Here is a 20,755-nt window from a genome sequence, read left to right on the forward strand (position 1 = left end):
AGAAGCAGAACTCAGGACTTTTAGCCATTTATTTAACGCTAGTATAGGTACCACGTGTACTCGCTGACTTCTCATAACCATCCTTATTGTAGGATGAGTAACTGTGTACTAAGAATTGCAAACCTACTCAGAGTCACCCAATCAGTAATTGGCGACACCTATTATTATTCCCATTTCGTAAACGCCAAAACTAGTAACGGAGATGGCTAGAAGCACAAAGACAGGAAGGCGGAAGCTGTACGGTCCCTCAAACAAGGCGGCATCCGGTGGCTGCCGGGCTTCCGGTCCCCGCCTGGCGGCCGGGGCTTCCGGGACGCGCGCACTTTATAAGGGCGCGCACGCAGGGCAGGGCACGCGGGGGCGCGCGCGTGCACAAGCGACGGGCGGAGGGACGAGGTAGAGCCGCGGAGCTGCCGCCAGGTCCGCTGTTGGTCCACGCCGCCCGCCTAGCGTCCGCCGCCGCCATGGGAGTGCAGGTGGAGACCATCTCCCCCGGAGACGGTGAGTAGCTGCGCTCGGCGGTCCCGGAGTGCCTTCCGCCGCCACCGCGGGCATCTGCTCACCGTGCCTGCCTGTCTGTCTCCTCAGGGCGCACCTTCCCGAAGCGCGGCCAGACCTGCGTGGTGCACTACACGGGTGAGTCAGGCGAGCCCTCGGGGTGGGGCGCCGCGGTCCGTCGGGGCAGACCGATACGGCCCGGGGATCGGGCTCCGGGGCGTGGCGGCGCCGAGGCCCGCCTGGACGGAGACTAAGAGGCCTGGGCGGTGGCCGCGCTCGGGAGGGGGCAGCCTCGGGCCGGCGGAGCCCGGGACGGTCTAAGCGGGCGCTTGTGAGCTTTGACCGTGGGCCAGGCATTAGTCCGCACATCACTAGCATTTCTCTGCCTTACATGCTCCCATTATACCTACTGCAAAGATGGGGAAATTGATGTTTGGCGAGATGAAGTCATTTGCCCAAGGTCATGGGCTCAGGAATGGGCAGAGTCGGGGACCATTAAAGGAAAGATTTGTACCATTTTTGTGTCCGGGTTAACACCCAGCCCCTGCTTCCGGCCTTCTGTTCAGTGGAGATAAGGCGAGATAATTTTTTTGTCTGCGGAGCTGCCCCCTCTGCCGCGGGTGGGGAAATGTCCCACTTCCTAAGTCGTTGTTTTGGTTCAGCCTGCCTTGGAGGAAGTAGATCTGCATAGTTTTTTTCCTCTTTCTTACTTTTGAGTCACTTACAAATCCAAACCTCAGGCTGGCAGAAAGCTGCACATGTAACTTAGCCCTGCCCCCATCCCCCAGCTCTTCCACGAGTTGGAACTTTTCTCATCCCCATCTTAATGATAAGGTAACTTGAGGTTCGGTGAGACTAACACACAGTAATGTAAACTCAAGGAAAGGTTAGACCCCCCCAGCCAGAACTCAGTCGGTACCCCCTGGGGCCATCTTTTACCCCTTGCCCTTACAAGGGCCTCCTAGGCTGGAGGGAGGAGGAGGGGAATGACGGGATTGAGCAAGTTAAGATTCTAAAGCTGTGGGCTCTTTAATTCAAGGAAGGGGAGGAGTGATAAACTGGTGCTGCCCAGTTGTTGATATAACCTTCCCTCTCCCTTGTCCTCCTTTCTGCCTCTTGCCACCCCTTCCTCCCTTTCTCCCCTCCCCCTTCCTCCCTCCTCCCCCTTCCTCCCTCCCCCCCCCTTCCTCCTCCTCCTCCTCTAGGGGTAACAGTGCTGCTTAGCTCTACCCTTCTTTCCCAGATCATGGTGTTGGAGGACTCTGTTGATAGAAATTACTTTCTTTGAAAAGGAAAAGAGGAAGGAAATAAAGGCAGCTAATACGCACACACCCTTGCCCTTTTCTTTCTCTGGCTCTTTTCTTTCTCTGGCCTTTCTCCACGGGTAGAACGGGGGCAGGGGGCGGAGGGAGTTAAGGACTTTTAAAAGGCTGCCAAAGGAGGAGGTATTGAAACCCATCTTGTAGGGAACAGTCTCATGTCCGTGAATGAAACTGGAAAGTGGTTTTGGCTATTAAAGTAGCTGCCTTTGTAGGCCACAGTCAGCACCTAAGCCTAGGAGACCCAGTGAGGGAAAGCTTCATTCAAAGCTTTTTTGAAGTCATTTGATCAGTGGCATGAGAAGGTAACTGTTGCTTTTTACAAGACTCAAATAGTTTGCCACCTCCTGGGCTGAGTGGGCAGTTCACTCAGTCCCCACAGCAGCCACCTGGGATGGAGACTATGGCTCAGAGTAGTGGGGTGGTGGCTTCTGCCCCCTCTTCCCAGTTTGTAAGTACCACGGTAGGATGATTGGCTTCATCTGTCCGACTCCCAAGTCTGTGCCCCTCATTCTTGGCTTGCCCATATCCAGGTATTGCTGGCAGGACTGGCCGCCAGCACCCAGGCAGAACCACATTTCCCTGTGCCTCTTGGTGAAATGCCCCACTCGTCATGTCTGGAGCCTTTTCTTAAAAGAGCAGATGGTTATGGGACCCAGGAACATTGTCAGGGCTCCCAGTGCCTCTTCTCCAAGTCTGTGTTTTCCTCGCGGGTGGCACACACCCACATGTTCCCAGAACAGCAGCAGGACCCTGGCATGCATTAGGACAAAAGCTTGCTTTTTATTTCATTTTTTATATGCTCTACAAAGACGCCTTAGTGAGGAGCCAGCTCTGCTGCATGCTCGCAGAATAGGCTGTTCTCCGCAGGCGGGCGGCTTTGTTCCCATGGGTTTTTGCCACCAGCCTCCCAGGAAGAACCTGTTTAAGACCTGTGGGGGCGTGAGAGGAGGGGGTAAGCATTTTGAGATTTTAATCTGTAGCAGTTAAAGCTTTTAAGTCACCGGAAACAAATCCATCCTGAGTTCTCATCTCTTTTTCTCTACCTGGCTGCCTCAGTAGTCTCCTGCTACAGATTTCCATTTTTCTCTGCCCACCTGGTGGATGGTAGAAGTGTTCCCTCACCCCCAGGCCTACTTTCTCTGTCTCCTTTTGGTATTCTGGCTTACACTGCTTAGCTCTGTGTCTTCAATGATTACAATTCCTGGGAGGGAGACTCTGACTGATCAGGATTTATGTCAGGTGAACAACCTGGTCAGCTCTGGCCAGGGGTCCCTTGTTGCTGATTTGGGTCCAAGTCCAAAGAAAGGGGTGGAAGTAAGAAGGTCAAATCCCCCCTCAACCACCAGAGGTACCGCAGCACAGTCTGACTTGCATCATATGGATGTTTTAAATGCCACTGGTAGCTGCCAGTGGTAGACTTGACGCCACTCTCAAGGCTCCCTGTGGTGCCATCTGTGGCCTCTAGCAGAGTACAGTGTAAGCAAGACCTCAGAGTCCACTGCCATTTCTTTGTAGTGCCAAAAGGGAAAAGAAAACTCTACTGTCACCAGCCAGGCACCTCCTGGAAATATGATAGGCATTGAAGTAGGAGGGAGGAAGTAGAAAAGTAACCCCACCAAATAAGAGCCTTGAGGAACGAGGGGATTCCTGCAGCCCTCTTCATACCTGCTGTAGCGTCAACATCTTTAATGGTGAGCTTGTCCTGACATGAGACATAGCTAGGCTTATGTCCCTTTTACTCACAACAGCAAGCCCTGCACCTTCCATTATGAGAACTTAAAAATGTCTTTTTAATCCTCTTAAAAAGTAGCTGGACATCTTGCCCTTGGAATCCCTCATCTAGGTCTCTTCGGGCAGAAACACTGAGGCTCTTGGGGCATGTGTGGCCACTTACCAACTGCTTGCTCTCAAGCCCTTTTCCTCCTCTGTCTTCCCTTGACTGACTTGAATCCATCTACTCCCCTGCCTGGTGTTTCTTCCTTGATGATCAGTGTCTGTCTGGATGAAATCTCTTGGTAGAAACTCCTCAGATGGCACTCCCCTCCCCCTTGAGGCAGTCTGTAGCTTTAACTCTTCAGGCAGGGCTGTGACAGGACCCTTTTTCCTTCCTGCAGCTAACATGTTTATGAGCACCAGCAGTAGGCCAGGCACTGGGGAAATGGCAAAGACCCTGATCTGATGAGGCTTACCTCATATCGAGGGGACTGGTAACATGAATGTATGACACATGATGTGGTGGTGGGCAAGTGCTATGGAGAGATCCAGCCATTGTGAGGGTAAGGGGTGTTTAGGGAGGGTCGTTGGAAAAGACCTCTGATAAAGTGGCATTTTATCCATTACCCAGGAGAACTTAGGGAGTGAACTGTATGACTGTCTATAGAGTATTCCAGGCAGAGGGAATAGTTAGTGGTAAGGCCCTGAGGCTAGAGTGTGCTTGGCTTTTACAGGAAAAGCAAGGAAACCATTTTGGCTGGGGTGAATTGTGTGTGTGTGGGGGGGGGGAATAGGAAATGGGGTGGTGGGGGCCTTGTCTGTCATAAGAATGCTGGCTTTTTCTTTGAGTGAAGTGGGTCCTGTTAGAGGGTTACAACCGGAGAAGGGTCATGAGCTGACTCAGATTTTAACAGGAAGCTTCCCCTCTGGCAACTGTGAAGAATGGATTGTTGGGGTCAAGAACAGAAACAGGACTCTGGTTGTGCCCTGGGTGATGTGTAGTGTGGGTGGACCCTGGCATGTGAGCAGAGGTGGTGCTGGGTCGGCAGTGATCCCCAAAGAGGATGTCAGTCCTTTGCTGGGCCCACCCTGCTTGGGCTCCTTAGCAGAGGCCTGGTATGAGGACTAGGCAGTGAAGCCCTTCCCACAGGCTCTGAGAGCTTGGGTAGAGTGCCCCACTCTTCTCAGCTTTCATGTGCTGTGAAATGGGAGTGATTGTGCCTTTTGTGAGGTGTTGCTGGGGATGGTAGAGGTTGGGGTGAGTGTGTTTCCAGGACCAGCAGTGATATGATGCTATGATTGTATGTACTGTTGAGATTTCCTGTGTGCCAGGCATTGGGTGATGTATCGCCTCTTCTCTTTTGTCCTACTGGCGCCACCTGTGATATCTGTAATGAGAGGAGCACAGAGCCCTGGTCTCAGCACTCCAGTTCCCTGGAGTGGCTCAGACTTACATGCTAGAATACAGTTTAGGATCGGTAGAGTTGGGTGAGTTTGAGGTAGCATCCTCTGGGGAAATAGGCTAGAAAAGGAGAAAGGAGAGATGGATCTGAGGATTCGTTTTAAAACAGGGCTGCTACACATTACCTATGGAATATATTGTTGCTTAAGAAAGCTGCAGTTCTCTTACATTTGAGGGCTAAAGGGAGAGGTTGGAGTTTCTGTTTTGTTTTGTTTTATTTTTCATTTTGTTGTTTTTTGGTGATTGTGAGGGGCAGGGTTGGTCCATATGAGCTTGACTGTATGAGCTGGGTAAGGTATCAGTCCTTTTTCTCTCCAGTCAGTTTCCTTAACATACTGAGATTTTGAAACTTTGGAAACAGCCCTTGTTTTGAAAACATTACTTTCCTCTGGAATTGTGATGACCAGAATTACAGAATCATACAGATGCTGTTGTCTTCTTCCACAGTTGGAGCAGAAGGTTTGCCTGTCATAAATGAGCCAGAGGCCCATAGCCTTCTTGTATGTATGTGCAGCTCTTCCTTATGAAGTTTTCCAACATACAGAAAAATCGAAATAGAGTAATGAATACTCAAGTACTCCCACCTAGATTCAATGGCAGTTAACATTTTGTCATATTTGCCATTTCTATTTACTTAGAGATTATATAGATTGATAATGCTTTTTTGCTGACCCTTTTTAAGTTGCAGAAATCATGACACTTCTAAATACTTGTGTATGACCTAAGAATGTCTTATCCTCCTGCTTGTCACACTAAGAATTTAAAATTCAAAAGCTCTAGAAAGTGGTGTTGGCCCAATGGATAGGGTATCCACCTACCACATGGGAGGTCCGCGGTTCAAACCCCAGGCCTCCTTGACCCGTGTGGAGCTGGCCCATGCGCAGTGCTTATGTGTGCAAGGAGTGCCCTTGCCACACAGGGGTGTCCCTCGCATAGGGGAGCCCAACGCGCAAGGAGCGTGCCCCATAAGAAGAGCCATCCATCGCAAAAGAAAGTGCAGCCTGCCCAAGAATGGCACCGCACACGCGGAGAGGTGACACAAGATGACACAACAAAAAGAAACACAGATTCCTGGTACGGCTGATAAGGATAGAAGCGGTCACAGAACACAGTGAATGGACACAGAGCAGACAATGGGGGGGAGGAATACATTTTTTTTTTTTTTTAACAGAATTCAGTTAAGGTTCATTCATTGCAGTTGGGTGTTCTGTCTGTAGTCTCAGTCTAAATGAGTCCTCACATTTATTTTTTTCTTAATGACCCTAATTTTTTTTTAAGGAGAGTAGTCTGGTTATCTTACAGAATACTCCACATTCTAAATCTGTCCCATCATTTTCCCATGGTGATGTTTAAATTGTTCCTCTGCTTTGGTTTCCTGTAAACTGGAAGATCAATTTTAAATACCTGAGTAAATTCTGGTTAAACATTTTGGCTTGACTGCTTCATAACGTTGTTACATAGTTCATACTCAGCACATCATGAGGAACCTCAGTATTTGTGATGCTAAATTTTATCTTTTTTTGCTTTTTTGGTAAAGGTACATTTTTCCTTTGTAGTTAGCAGGTGAAGTACTTGGCATCACCTCCTGGTATTTACACCATTTGATCCTTTTTTTTTTTTAGGCTTAACAAGTATTTTAATAAGTTGATTCTCCATTTCTCAGAAAAACTCCAAATTTCAAATCAAACATAGTAAAACAATAAAAAATACACAGCATAACTACCTAAGATAGGCAAGGCTAAGAGCTACTGTCAGACCTTCAGTGTGCAGCATCCCCTGTTGCCAAGATTGTATTAAGTCTGTCAAGAGTAGCTGTACTCCCTCCCACATCAGAGGTCCCAGGTTCAGCTTCCGGTGCCTCCTAAAAAGAAACATGACGAACAGACACAGCAAGTGCAAACAAAGGGGGTGGGAAGAAATAAATAAATAAAATCATAAAAAAAAAAAAAAGCAAACAGCAGCATCATAGATGCAAAAGAGCCATTCCTGAGCAGTCCTCACCCAAGAAAAAGATGGATATAAGCTAACACAAAATATTTTTAAAGATATATTAAAATGGAAATCTGTGAGAAAATGTCTTTAGGACATGGAGGGATAATATATGAGATATAAAGTGAAAAATTTTCTAATAGTCATCCCCAGTGGTGCAAGTGACTTTTTCCTCTGTTTTATTTATTTTTAATATTACTCATATAAATTTTACCTTAATTCATGATATTCATTATTTTTTTGATTCTCAAATTGTCCTAAATTTGACCAGTAGGCACTTCTCTAAACTGACTCCAGTCTTTCTGACTTCTCCCATTAGTCTGGAATTACTTCCTTGCTTTCACTTCCTCTGGGACCGGTATCAGACATCTCTCCAAAGAGCTCTGGTTCCTTTCAGTGGGTCCCACAGCCTTTTGTTTTTAAACAGCTTGATGGAATATAATTTACATACCATGTTAAATAAAATTTATGTACCCATTTGCACAGCTTTTCAATTTCCTGTTGATAAATATTGTTTTTCTGAGTTGCTAATGGATTTATTGTATCTGGAAACTTGGACTTATCTGCCTCAGTTTTCTTTTAAAATGTTATTCTGACCTGCTGCTTCCTGTGGAAAAAGCTGGGGGTGTTATGGGTAACTTAAGCGTGTACTATCCATTCTCCCTTGGGTGCTTGTGGTGGCATGTGGGGTTTTGCCCCTCTTTGGTGAGTTCCTGCATTCCTTCCCCAGCTCTCTTTAATTTTGACCAAATGAATTCTAGCAATGAAAAAAGTAGGAGGAAAGGGAGAAGGGGGGAGAAATAATCAGCTCCTGGATGCTGCTGTCTCTGATCTCGTTACCTTTACTCTCTTCCTCCTAGGACCTGGAACTGCTCTGGCCTGTGTTTAGTTCCTCAGACACACCAGGTCTTTCCTCCTGGGGGGTCTCTGCCCCTCTCCATAGATGCAACCACACTGCCCCCACTCCCCACCACCTTTCCTAGTAGTTCACCTTAGGTCACAGGTTCTTAACAAGGGGTCTGTAAGGAATTGAAATTCAAAAAAGCATTATTCTCGTGGGGATATGTTGGTGCAGGGGTGATATAGTCATTAAATAATACACAGTATAGTGTAGACTTAAGGGTCCATAGAACAAAAAAGGTTAAGAACCCTGCCTTAAGTGATTCCTCTTCAAGTGATACCTCCTCTGATCCCTGGCTAAAATGGCTCTTCACCTGTATATAAGCACGTACCTCTAATTCTCTATAGCAAGGCGCCCATTCATTTTCCTTTTTAACCCTCATCACAGTGACGTCCTCTGTAGTCACGCTTTCTGCTCTTTCTTCTCCAGGGGGTAGGCTCCAGGGAGTAGGCCCATGCTCATGGTTCTCAACAGTGTCTACCTGTCATACCTGGCGTGGAGTGGGTACTCAGTGCGTGTTTGAGTGACCAGTTAGAACCTGGCATTAGACTCTCACTGGAGTGGACAAAGCCTGCATTTCCTATTGTGACTGGTATTATCATCTGTTTCCTTTACGTTAGAGTGAGAAAGAAAATATTTACATTTTGGACTTTGCTCAGTCCTTCTGGATTAATCAAATTGTGGCTACTACTTTCCTTCTCACACCACTGTCCACAAATCAGCACACCAAAACCTTTCCTTAGTCATTCAGCAAATGTCCTAGAAGCTGGGGGATAGCCTCAGCTGTGCCCTCAAGACACTTGAGTAGGCAGTTCCAACGGAAGTGCCTCAAGAGCAGCCTGCACCTGGGCTAGAAAAGAGAAGGCTTCTTGGAAGAAGCAGCACTTGACCTTGGATGTGCACGACTGAGGCAGGCAGGAGGGATAGTGTAGCCAAATACCTTTGATTTTTCTACAAGTACTTATTGAGCGGCTGCTGTGTACAGAGTATTGAGAATATAGGAGTAAAGAAAATAGTCCCTGCCATCATAGAGCTTACATTGTAGTGGGAAACACAGACAATAGTAAGTAAAAATATATGTTACTCAGTAAGTGCTAAGAAGAAAACTTAAACAGGGAAGGGGCAAGGGGAGGTTGAGATTTTAGATAGGCCAGTGAAAGCCTCAATGAGAAAGTAACATTTGAGCAAAGACCTGAAGGAGGTGAGGGACATGATCTGTGTAACTATCTTGGCAAGGCATTTTAGGCACAGGGAACAGCAAATGCAAAGGTCCTGGGGTGGGAGTATCCCTAGTGTGTATGTGGAACATAAAGGAAGCAGTGTTCTTGGAGTGGAGAAGTAAGGATGAGAGTAATCAGATGAGTCAGAGATGATTGCAGCAGCAGAGGAGGAGGATAGCTCTTAGAGGGCCTTGTAGACTGGCTTCTTTCAAACTATGGGAGGATTTCAGGCAGAGAAGTAATAGGATCTGACTTGTGTTTTAAAAGATTATCCTTCAATCTGCTGTCTAAAGTTTAGGTGTTAGGGAGCAAGGACAGAAGCAGAGAGAACATGGAGAAAATTATGATGTTCTACCTGGGAGGTAGTGGCAGCCCAAAATAGGGTAGTAGCTATGGTAGGGTGGTAGCTGATGGTGTTTGCATGGTGTCTTTTAATCCACACAGCCCCTGCTGAGAAGCCAGATGGGGCTCCTAGAGGTAAAATACTATACTAGTTCCATGGTGGTTTTTGTGGCTCCTGAGGAGGTGGTGTGCCACCTTCCCTGCCATCTCTGTCGACACAGCCCTCCACAAGCCCATGCAGCTTCCTGGGAGAAGATAGGCATAAAGGTAGCTTGGAGGTGGAAGACTGTCAGATTTCTGCTCCAGCAAGGCCATGGTTTCAGTAATTTGAACTCAGAATTCAGGTTCAGCCTTGCCATGTAGCTGGTGGTGTCTTCCCAGGTTGAGGTGGCCCACTGACCAAAGAATCCTTTACCACCACCCCAGAGAAACTCCTGCCCATTCCAGCTTCCAGAGCCACCTTGGTTTCTCAAGCCAGAAGAGGGCTGTGCCTGGTGAACTGGAGAACAGTTCACAGGAAGAGCAGATTCACCCACTCTCCTGGCAGTTATCGTGAAGGCTTGAGTGATCTAAGAGGGCTTGGAATAATAATGACGACTAACATTCATTTAGTGCTTATTATGTGCTGGGACCTAATGCAAGGGCTTTACTATGTAGTATATTTATTTAATCCCTATGAGTGAGGTTTGCTTACTAGGTTAATTTTACAGATGAGGGAAATAGAGAGGTAAGGCCACTGGCCTGTAATCACACAGCTGATATGTGGTAAAACTGAAATTTGACTGTGGGCAACCCAGTTCCAGAACCCATGCCCCTTGAACTATCATACATTATAGGCTCTTACCTCTTTGTTTTCTGGAAAACAGAAAAAAATTAAAAGAGCATACATATTTCTTCCATTCCCAGGTAGCCACTATTAAAGTGTTTCCTTCTGTGCGCTGCTCCCTCCCCACTTTGAGATCTAATGTTGTGATAAAATGGAAAGGCACAGACAGCCACAAGACATACTCTTCCCATTGTGTACCATGTCTTTGATAATAAAATCTCTAAAGGGATTTAGCCAAAGGTTAGAAGTGTTTCCAGGTCACTGATGGGAAATAGGCTTACATTCAGTTTGTGTACTTGAGAAAATGATGGAAGGGGGAGCTTGTGCCCTCTTTGTGTGGTCTCTCCAAACCTTAAGTCAGGGATGTGCTGTGACTGCATCCACAGAGGCCTGAAAATGGAGCAAAGACCCACCTTGGTGCATAGAGTCCCTTTTTACCCATCATGATGGGGTTTTAATCATAAAAGGAACATGGCTTTCCTAAACATCTTCAAATTCAAAATTTGCTAAAGGACTGTGTCCCTTTCTGAGTATGGTTCTGTTAGTGGGAGCTTCCCATCATGATTCTTGTGAAGACTAATTTTGGCTTCTTTTAAATTAGAGCAAGGATTGTTGTTAACATGATCTAAATGCTGAACTTATATAGATTTTCTTTCCCCACACGTGCAGTAATCTTACCCACACACAATTCACTAGCAGTATTTTTTAGTGACTTTTCTTTGCGTCTTTCCAAACAGTCACTAAGACATAGGAACAACCACTCTTTTTATTCTCATATTTCATTGATTTACACGCTATTTACTTCATCCTTATACAGTAAGTATAACTGACACATAGAAATTTGGGAATAAACACAGCTGACAGACCCAATGTAAGCATAAAACTCTCAAGAATGAGGAAGTGAGGATGAGCTAGAGACTGGAGCATGAGAGGGCTAAGAGAACTTCTCCTGTTATAATGAAAAGAGGAGAGGAAGGAGAATAGGTAGGCCATTAGACCTAGGTTGGTATGCCTGTTTGGGAATGTTCCATGAGGCTTCTAATGCAGATCTGCAGTATAAGGACATCTTTCAGTTTGGCTTCCCCTACCTGCATTCAACCATAGCACTTTTTTTTTAAGATTTATTTATTTCATTCTCTCCCCTTCCCCCCCACCCTGGTTGTCTGTTCTCTGTGTCTATTTGCTGCATCTTCTTTGTCTGCCTCTGTTGTCAGCGGCACGGGAATCTGTGTTTTCTCCTTGCTGTGTCATCTTGTTGTAGTCAGCTCTCCATGTGGGCAGCACCATTCCTGGGCAGGCTGCACTTTCCTTCGTGCTGGGCGGCTCTCCCAATGGGGTGCACTCCTTGCGTGTGGGGCTTCCCCAGGCGGGGGCACCCCTGCGTGGCAGGGCATTCCTTGCGCGTATCAGCCCTGCGTATGGGCCAGCTCCACGTGGGTCAAGGCCCGGGGTATGAACCGGGGACCTCCCATGTGGTAGACGGACGCCCTAACCGCTGGGCCAAGTCCGCTTCCCAACTGTAGCACTTTTGCCCAGGAAACTCACCCGTTTGTTGAAGGTAGAAGTCCTTTCTCCTTCCCTCAATTGTAATGGCAATAACTTTATTTTGTTTTGAAGGTTTGAGGCTCATGATCTGTTATCCTGTTGATGTTTGACTTATATATGGGATTTTGGTTTTTAATTTTTAATCTTAAACTTCTTATTTTGGTCCCTTTGAAATTCTGCCTATGAAAACCTCCAGCAAAGGTTGACCAGCAACTGAAAAACCTTGTTAGGACTCATGAGCTTAAACTAAAGTGCTAAAGTACATTCATCATCAGCCATCTTCCCTTACCCAATAGGGTATCTGGGAGCTCTTCCTTCCATGAAGCAGAGGGCACTGAAAGTGACTCCGTTTCTGTTGGGTTATTATCAGTGGTTCCTATGAATCTCCTAATCCTGGCCTTGGGTCTTAATTTAACCATTGCTTCTGTGGCTTGGGCCAAACACAGTCCAGGGGTACTTTGTCTCCTCAGCAGCTGCCAGCCAAGTCTCTCTCTGCCAGTGCCTTCTAAAATAAGAGCACTCAAACATGAGCAACAGGAAAGAGCAAGCTGCCGAGGGAGAGACAGACTTGAACTTTTTTAAGCCTTCTTCCTCCCTCTCCAAGAATTTGAGTCTGATTCTCCCCCTTAAAAAAGAAAAACAGCTGAACTGTTTGAGAGGAGACCCAGGTGAGGGGGTCATTAACTGCCCTACAGCCAGAACCTGCTTTGACAGTCCTGCACACAGCCATAACTTTTACTCCTTTCACGGTCTTGGGCTTTCAACTGCAGACCTCCAAGTTTTCACGTTTTTCTCACTTAAGTAACTTAAAGATGCTGAAAGTAAAGACTGCCATTCTGAGATTACTGTTCAGATTCTTCTTACCATATAAGGAAGAAGATCTAAATATGGAAGCCTCATGGTTGTCCTGCTGGTTCTTAAGAATCAATTCAAGTGAAGCAAATCCAAAACTGCTCATAAGAGCCAGCATTGCCAGTGCCAAGGGTTGAGATGAGTGCCACAGGGATGTAGACCTCTAGTGCAGGTCTGTGACCTCAAGCTGCACTCGACAAGAGACAGAAATTGATCCTTGAGAACATGGAACTATCCCAGGCAGTTTCTAGGTCATGAGGTATAGGTTAGTGTGTACTCAGAATGAAATTCTGTGAATTGAAGGTAATGCTGGTGATCTTTTATGCTAAGAAGTAACCTTTGGACCTTAAAGAATGTCAGCTGTTATTCTGTCACCTCAGTTGCCTTCTCAGCACAGCATGCTTTCTCTAGGAAATCATGGCAGGTCCTGGCACAAAGATCTCCAGAGTTAAAATAGGAGCAACTGCTGAGAGACTTGATTTGCTGCCTGCTTTACTTGCTCTTTCCCCCAAGCAAGAAGCACCTTTTCCCATTGCCACATTGGATGTAGGAGATAAACATATGTGGATTTTAGTAACTCTCACTAGCTACCATTTTTTCCTTTTCCTTTTTAAAAACCTTTTTTATTAGAGCAGTTGTAGGTTTACAGAAAAATACAGAAAGTACAAAGTTCTCATATATCACCATCTTCATTCTATGTTTGTTATGTTGAGGCATAATTGACATACAGTAATCTGCATATTTAAAGTGTATAGTTGCATAAGTTTTTATGTTTGTGTCTTTTTGTAATTCCTCTCTCCTCCGCAAGCAACTATTTTTATACTTTTCTGCTCTATATATTAGCTTTCATTTCATAGTTCATTTTTATTGCTGAATAGTATTCTATTATATGGCTAGATGATAATTTATTCACTAGTTGTTGGACATCCAGGTTGATTGTAGTTTTGTGGTATTACAAATCTGCTATGAACATTTGTGTAAAAGTCTTTATGTGGACATGGGCTGTAATTTTTCTTGGCTGAATAACCAGGAATGGAATGGCTGGGTCATGGGAGGTGCATGTTTAACTTAGACAAGTGTTTGTTCATTTTGCATTCCCACCAGAATTGCCTGAGAGTACTCGTTTCTCCACATCTTTGTCTATGGTCAGTTTTTATTTTTAGCCATTCTAATCTGTGGTAGCAATGGTAGTGATATATCCTAAGGTTTTTTAAAAATTAAGATTGTTTTGGATTTTTTTTCCTTTATTCCCCCACCCCCACCCCCAGATAGTTCTCCTGTCCAACTGCTCATTGTTTGCTCGCCTTCTCCAGGAGGCACTGAAAACCAAACTGGGACCTCCTACATGAGAGGCAAATGCTCAGCAGCCTGATCCTTATCTGCTCCCTGTGGACTGTGGCCTCTGCTTGCTTTTGGTGTCTAGCTCATTGCAGTGGGAGGCGGCAGTCTGCTTGTCTTCTTTAGGAGGCACCAGGACCAGAACCTTGGATCTCCCTCCCCTGTGGTAGGTAGGCACGGAACTAGTTGAGCCACATCCTCTTCCCTAGCCTAAGGGTTGTAATTTGCATATCTGTCATGGCTAATGTTGAGCATCTTTTCATGTGCTTACTCTCGGTTTGTGTATCTTTTTCAGTGAAATATCCGTTCAGGACTTTTGCTTTTTTTAAATTGTTGGATTGTTTTGTTTTCTTGTTGTATTTTGAGAGTTCTTTATAAGTTCTGGATACAAGTCCTTTATCAGATATATGCTTTGCAAAGATTTTTTTCACAGTCTGCAGCTTGACTTTCCGTTCTCTTACCATTGTCTTTTGAAGTGTAGACGTTTTAAATTTTGGTGTTGAGTTTGTCAGTGTTTTTAGTTGTTGTTTTTAAGGAGGTACCACTGAACCCAGGTACTCCTACATGGGAAGCAGACGCTCATACTACTAAGCTATGAGTTATGCTTTTTGGCGTCATACCTAGGAAATACTTGCCTAATTCAAAGTCACAAAGGTTTTTCCCCTATATTTTCTTATAAGTAGTTTTGTAGTTTTAGCTTTTACATCTAGGTTAATGATTCATTTTTAGTTATTTGATTATGCTGTGACATATAAATTCAAGTTTTTACTTTTTTGCATGTGGACATCCAGTTCTAGCACCAGTGTATTTTTTATCTCAGATATTGTTTTTATCTCTGGAAGTTTAATTCAAGTCTTAATATCCTTTTCAACTAACTCTAACGCCCTTGTCGGTTTTGGGTTGGTTTCTGTTGATTAATTCGTCTCCTCACTATGGATCGTGCTTTCCTGCATACCTGGTGGTCTTTGAATAGAAGCCAGACATGGTGGATCTCTTACCTTTTTAGGGTGCTGTATATTTTTTTATTCCTGTACATCTTCTTGATCTTTGTCCTAGGAAGCATTTAAGCTATGTGGAAACAATTAGATCTTTGGGGGCTTGCTTTTATGATTTGTTAGGTAGGTCTAGAACACTAGGACTGATTATTCCCCACTGCTGAGGTAAGATCTTCCTGAGTTCTCCGCCCAGTGCCTCTTGTCATGACTTTCTCCAGTCTGGCTGGTGGAACAGACATTGATCACAGTGCTGTGTGAGCACTGGGTACTGTTCCCTCTAACCGTTTTGGGTGGTCTGTTCTCCTCAGAGACATGGACTGATCAGAACTCTGCTGAATACTCAAGGGAACCGGCCACTCTCTCTTTGCTGGTATTCTGTCCTCTGGACTTACCTGCCCTAAGCTATCTACTCAGTTCCCTCTTCATCTCTCCCTAAATACTCCCATGGACATACACTGGAATATAGGCTTGCCTTTTTCTGTCTCTTAGTAATCACCATCCTTTACTGCCTGATGTACAATGTCTTAAACTATTGCTTCAGCTGTTTTCTCTGGTTGTTTTGTTTGGTTTTGTTTTTATTTTGGGATGTTTTGTTTTTTGTGTGTTGTTGTTCTTGTTGTTCTTGGTTGTTTCAGGTGGGGAGAGTATTTCCAATCCTTCTTTCTCCATGTTGGTTAGAAATGGAAGTTCCCACTATTTTGATGCTTCAGTTTCTCTTTCTACATTCAGCACTGACCAGCATAATTCCTTCTCCAGACACACTGCAGGCACATTTATTCCTGCTTCTTCACAGAAGCTGCCTCTTTTCCTGGGTCATCTCTTCTCCCAGTCTACCATCGTAGAGCTATAAATGGATGGTCCAATCCTCCCTGTTGGGGATGCCCTCCTTCTAGCACCCCAGGTCCTTATAGCCTATGCCAGTAATGTGACATCCACTTAATTACATGCCACTCCATCCATCTCTGGGGGTTATTGTTTAGCTTTTGGGTTTAGATTATGGGAAATTCACTCCACCACCCCACTCAACCCTTCTCTGAGATTTTTCCTTCTCCCAGAAAGTAGATGAGATTGACACACAGTGACTGGTCTAAAGTTCTAAGGCAAGAGCTTATAACCCCTTTCCAATAGCGTAGGATATAAGGATGATGGGCAAAGCTCCTGCTTATAGGTTCTTTACTTAGAAATCCTGTTTTCTGGTGTTTATGATTTCCCAAAATGGGATGAGGCCTACCTCTCAGTGCCCCAGATGAGATAAAAGAGAGGTGGAAGCAAACAGACATCCTCACAAACCAACAGTCTGAAGGCTCTTTCTGGTCTTTAGTCCCCCTTGGGCTAAATAAATCCTTTTGCTGGATCCAGGCTTTATCACTCACTGATTCTTTTTTTTTTTTTTTTTTTTAAAGATTTATTTATTTATTTAATTTTCCCCCCTCCCCTGGTTGTCTGTTCTTGGTGTCTATTTGCTGCATCTTGTTTCTTTGTCCGCTTCTGTTGTCGTCAGCGGCACGCGAAGTGTGGGCGGCGCCATTCCTGGGCAGGCTGCTCTTTCTTTTCACGCTGGGCGGCTCTCCTCACGGGCGCACTCCTTGCGCGTGGGGCTCCCCCACGCAGGGGACACCCTTGCGTGGCACGGCACTCCTTGCGCGCATCAGCACTGCGCGTGGCCAGCTCCACACGGGTCAAGGAGGCCCGGGGTTTGAACCGCGGACCTCCCATATGGTAGACGGACGCCCTAACCACTGGGCCAAAGTCCGTTTCCCATATCACTCACTGATTCTGACCTTGGGTAGGTTACTTAGTCTTGAGTTGCCTTCTTTATTTCTGTTACAAACTGTCTGGCAAAGTTGGATGGAAAATAAAGACTACCTGCCTAGCCAGGGAAAGGACTCTTAAGAATCATAACTGCTCATTCCCTACTGTTAGCCGTAACTGTGAGTTCAGTTTGTGGGTTAGATTAAGTGTCGAAGTAGAGCTTGAACTAAGACAAGGGGAACATGTTCACTGGGTACTCTAGAGAGTGGAGACCTGTTCCTCTCCTGGTTACTCATTTTTTGAAAACTCAAGTCTTCCCATTTGTCATTTCTTTCATCATATGGTGATTGTGAATTCTGGTGAAGAGATGAGCCAGATGAATACCCTATTGTCACCAGTTTTGGGGTTCCAGTTCCTGGCTCTGCTGATTTGGGACAAGGGCAAGTCACTGCCCTCTTGTCTCCCTGTCCTCAACTCCAGGCTTCATGCTGCCCCAAGACATCAGTGTTCCCTTCTCTTCTGTTAAGACAATAGCATGCACCCCTCCTCATTTCCTATTTAGTTCAAATCCTGATAGTCTGGTGACTGTGATAACAATCTCAGTTGATCTCCACTTTTTTCATTCCACTTAGTTGACATTCTTTTAGGTTGGGATTTTACTGGAATTCCCTCTTGCCTTTAACACACACAAAAGAATTCTGTTTTGCTGGGTTTTCTCAGTAAGGGTTAGAACCATGGTGCCCTCCCACCCCATGCCTGCAGCCTCCAGTCAAATCTGTATGTGTTAATTTTATGTCAGTAACTGGCTGGCCCCCTCCAATCTGGGTCCTCGTGTATGAGCGTTTTCAGAAGCTCAGGAGCCATGGTGATTGGCATGGTTTCCGCAGCAGCCAGTGCCAAACAGTCCCTTTTGATAAGGAAGGTTGCAGGTGTCTAACCCCTCTTTTCTCATACATTTACCCTCTGTGGTAGTACATGAGAAATTCCCCTGGAATCCTTGGAATTCCCTTTATTGGCAGTGGCCATGGTGGCTTGTCCAGCGTCTGGGAAACTGGTGGAGTAGAAGGAAGATGGTGTTTGGATTTATAGTCCAGTGTTACTGCTTGGGCAAGTTATCTCATTTCTCTCTACCTCAGTTTCTTCATATGAATTAGAGATGGCGAGGTAGGGAGGATTGACTGAATTCATATATCAAAGCACCTAGCCTCTGACTCAGACTACTAGAAGCACTGTTGACAGTTAAGTTAGAGTACTTACCCATACACTGGGTTTAGTGAATAAATTCCCTAAGGACAGCCATTTGAATCTCCTCATTACTGCTACTGTTCTTTTAGTCATCAGTCTTAGAAAAGTTAGCTGCAAATATGGTTTTCAGAGTTCTGGAGCTCCATTGTATAAAACAGGATGAATGCTGCACAAGTTCTGTCATTCATTTCTGATTAATCCCAGGTCAGTTTTTACCTTTCCCAAGAAGATTATGACAACTTGAGTCAGTCTAAGCCTGTAAGGGCCTATCTAAAACACTTGCTTCATAGCTTTCTCTTACAACATCCGACTACTGTGTGGCTTCTCCTCTCTGCCCTGTATGGACAAACACACAAACCCCAATAACCTGGAGGGCAGCCACGTTTATGGGTCACATTCAGTGAGCCCCACAGGAGATCTGGGGTGGCAAATAGGTGGGGGGGGGCCCCACTAAGATGCCTGCCTAAAGAACCTGTTTGCCTTGCTGAAGAATGGAAGAGGGGTATGTAAACACACTTCATTTAAAAGGTAATGAGGGGAAACAGGTGTGGCTCAACCAATTGGTCTCGCATCTACCATATAGGAGGTCCAGGGTTCAATGCCCAGGGCTTCCTGATGAGGGCAAGGTGGCCCACATGGCGAACTGACCCACACGGGAATGCCGCCCTGCATGGGAATGACACCCAGTGCAGGAAAGCCACCCTGCTCAGGAGTGCCAGCCAACACGGAGAGCTGGTAGAGCAAGGTAAGTAACGAGACACAGAGGAGAGAAAATAAGAAGACATAGCAGAACAGGGAGTTGAAGTGGCGTAAGAGAGTAATCGCCTCTCTCCCACTCCACAAGGTCCCAGGATTGGTTCCCAGAGCCGCCTAACAAGAATACAAGCAGACACAGAAAAACACACAGCGAATGGACACAGAGAGCAGACAACAGGGGAAATAGGGGGAACACGGGTGAAGAAATAAATTAAATAAATAATAGTTTTCTTTAAAAAAAAAAAAAGCAAATGGTGCTATTTTTTTAAAAAAAGGTAATGAGTACCTCCTGAGAGCCCCCTTGTTGCTCAGGTGTGGCCTTTCTCTAAGCCAGACGCATCATGTGGATGCATCACCTTCCCTCCAGCATGGGATATGACTCCCAGGAAAGAGCCTCTCTGGCACTGAGGCATTACTACCGAGCACCAACTAGCAATGCAACTGGAGAAAGACCTTCACCAAAAGGGGGAAAAGGTAGACAAATGAGTCTGTATGGCTAAGAGACTTCACAGTGAGTCGGGAGGTCATTCCCGAGGTTATGCTTATGCACATCTCATCAGGATCTCATTGACTGCCAAAGTAAACTACTTCAAATAGCATGGCTCCTGAGAGCTCTGGAAACATCCAGACACTATAGTTAGGGCAAATAGCTCAGGGGTTTGGTACCTTTCCAGTGATCCTTACTTTGGAATTTTTGCTCCCCAGTGTGACAGAGTTGGTTTCCCTACACATGACTCTTCTGACCCTTCTATTTGAACCTGTGATTAGTACTAGAGTCAATAGTTGTACGTCCAAGAGACTTAAATCTTTGGGCTGTCCATGTGCCAGCTAGACCCTGAATCTCAACGGAGTTGCAATACCTACTCTCCAGTTCATTGGACTCACCCTGGACTCAACCAAGACAACTAACACGGATAGACAACAACCATCCCAAGGAACCAAGGGAGTCCCATCTATCTGCTGTATGGGATTGAAGCCCCCTTTCAATTAGAGGTAGAGTGGGCATCACCATCCCAAGATCCTCAGGATTGAAGAGTGAACTACGGACCAAAATAGACTTACTGGTATTCTACTATACACTTATTGTGATTCTAGCAATATAAGAATTTATGTCATTGTTGTGGAGGCAGTGGCCACTGGAGGTTCTGAGGGCAGGGAGAGGAAAAAACAAGTGTAATATATGGGCATTGTCAGGACTTGGGAATTGTCCTGAATGACATTGCAACAGACCAATACAGATCATTATATATCTTGTCATAATCTACAAAATTGTGCCGGGAAGAGTGTATAATCCATGCTCAATGGCAGTGCTCTAAAATGCGTTCATCAGTTGTAACAAATGTGCCACACTAATGAAGGATGTTGTTAATGTGGGAGGTAAAGGGAGCAGGGCGTATGGGAATCCCCCTTTTTTTTTTTTTATCTTTTTAAGATTTATTTATCCCTCTCCCCCCCTCGTTGTTTTGCAGTCGCCGTCTGTTCTCTTTGTCCATTCACTCTGTTCTTCTGTGTCTGCTTGTCTTCTCTTTAGGCAGCACTGGGAACTAATTCTGGGACCTTCTGTGTCTCTTATTGTATCTCCTTTGTCTCTTTTTGTTACGTCACCTTGCTGGACCAGCTCTTTGCACAGGCCGGGTCACCTTCACCAGGAGGTCCTGGGAATCGAACCCTGCACCTCCTATATGGTAGATGAGAGCCCAATCACTTGAGCCACATCCACTTCCCAACCCTTTTATTTTATTTTAAGATTTATTTATTTCTCCCTCCTCTTTCCATTGTCTACTTTCTGTGTCCATTCACTGTGTGTTCTTCTGTGTTTGCATGTATTCTCATTAGGTGGCTCCAGGAACCAATCCTGGTACCTTCTGGAGTGAAAGAGTGGTGATCATTCTGTTGCACCACCTCAGCTCCCTGGTCTTCTGCATTTCTTATTAGCAATTCTCTGTCTCTTTTTGTTGCATCATCTTCATGTTCCAGTTCTCCACATGGGCCAGCACTC

At 45.5% G+C, this 20,755-nt stretch overlaps 1 protein-coding gene across 1 annotated transcript in view; it reads left to right on the plus strand.

Moving 5' to 3' along the window:
- Positions 1-324: 324 nt before the first annotated feature.
- Positions 325-20,755, plus strand: part of FKBP1A (FKBP prolyl isomerase 1A) — a 30,958-nt gene continuing 10,527 nt past the window's right edge. Inside the window, exons 1-2 of the mRNA XM_004463970.5 lie at positions 325-501; positions 589-636. Coding sequence (XP_004464027.1) covers positions 465-501; positions 589-636 — 85 coding nt within the window. The 5' untranslated portion in view covers positions 325-464. The remainder of the gene's footprint in view (positions 502-588; positions 637-20,755) is intronic.

This window comes from Dasypus novemcinctus, chromosome 24 (assembly GCF_030445035.2).
Source record: "Dasypus novemcinctus isolate mDasNov1 chromosome 24, mDasNov1.1.hap2, whole genome shotgun sequence".
NCBI classification, from domain to species: Eukaryota; Metazoa; Chordata; class Mammalia; order Cingulata; family Dasypodidae; genus Dasypus; species Dasypus novemcinctus.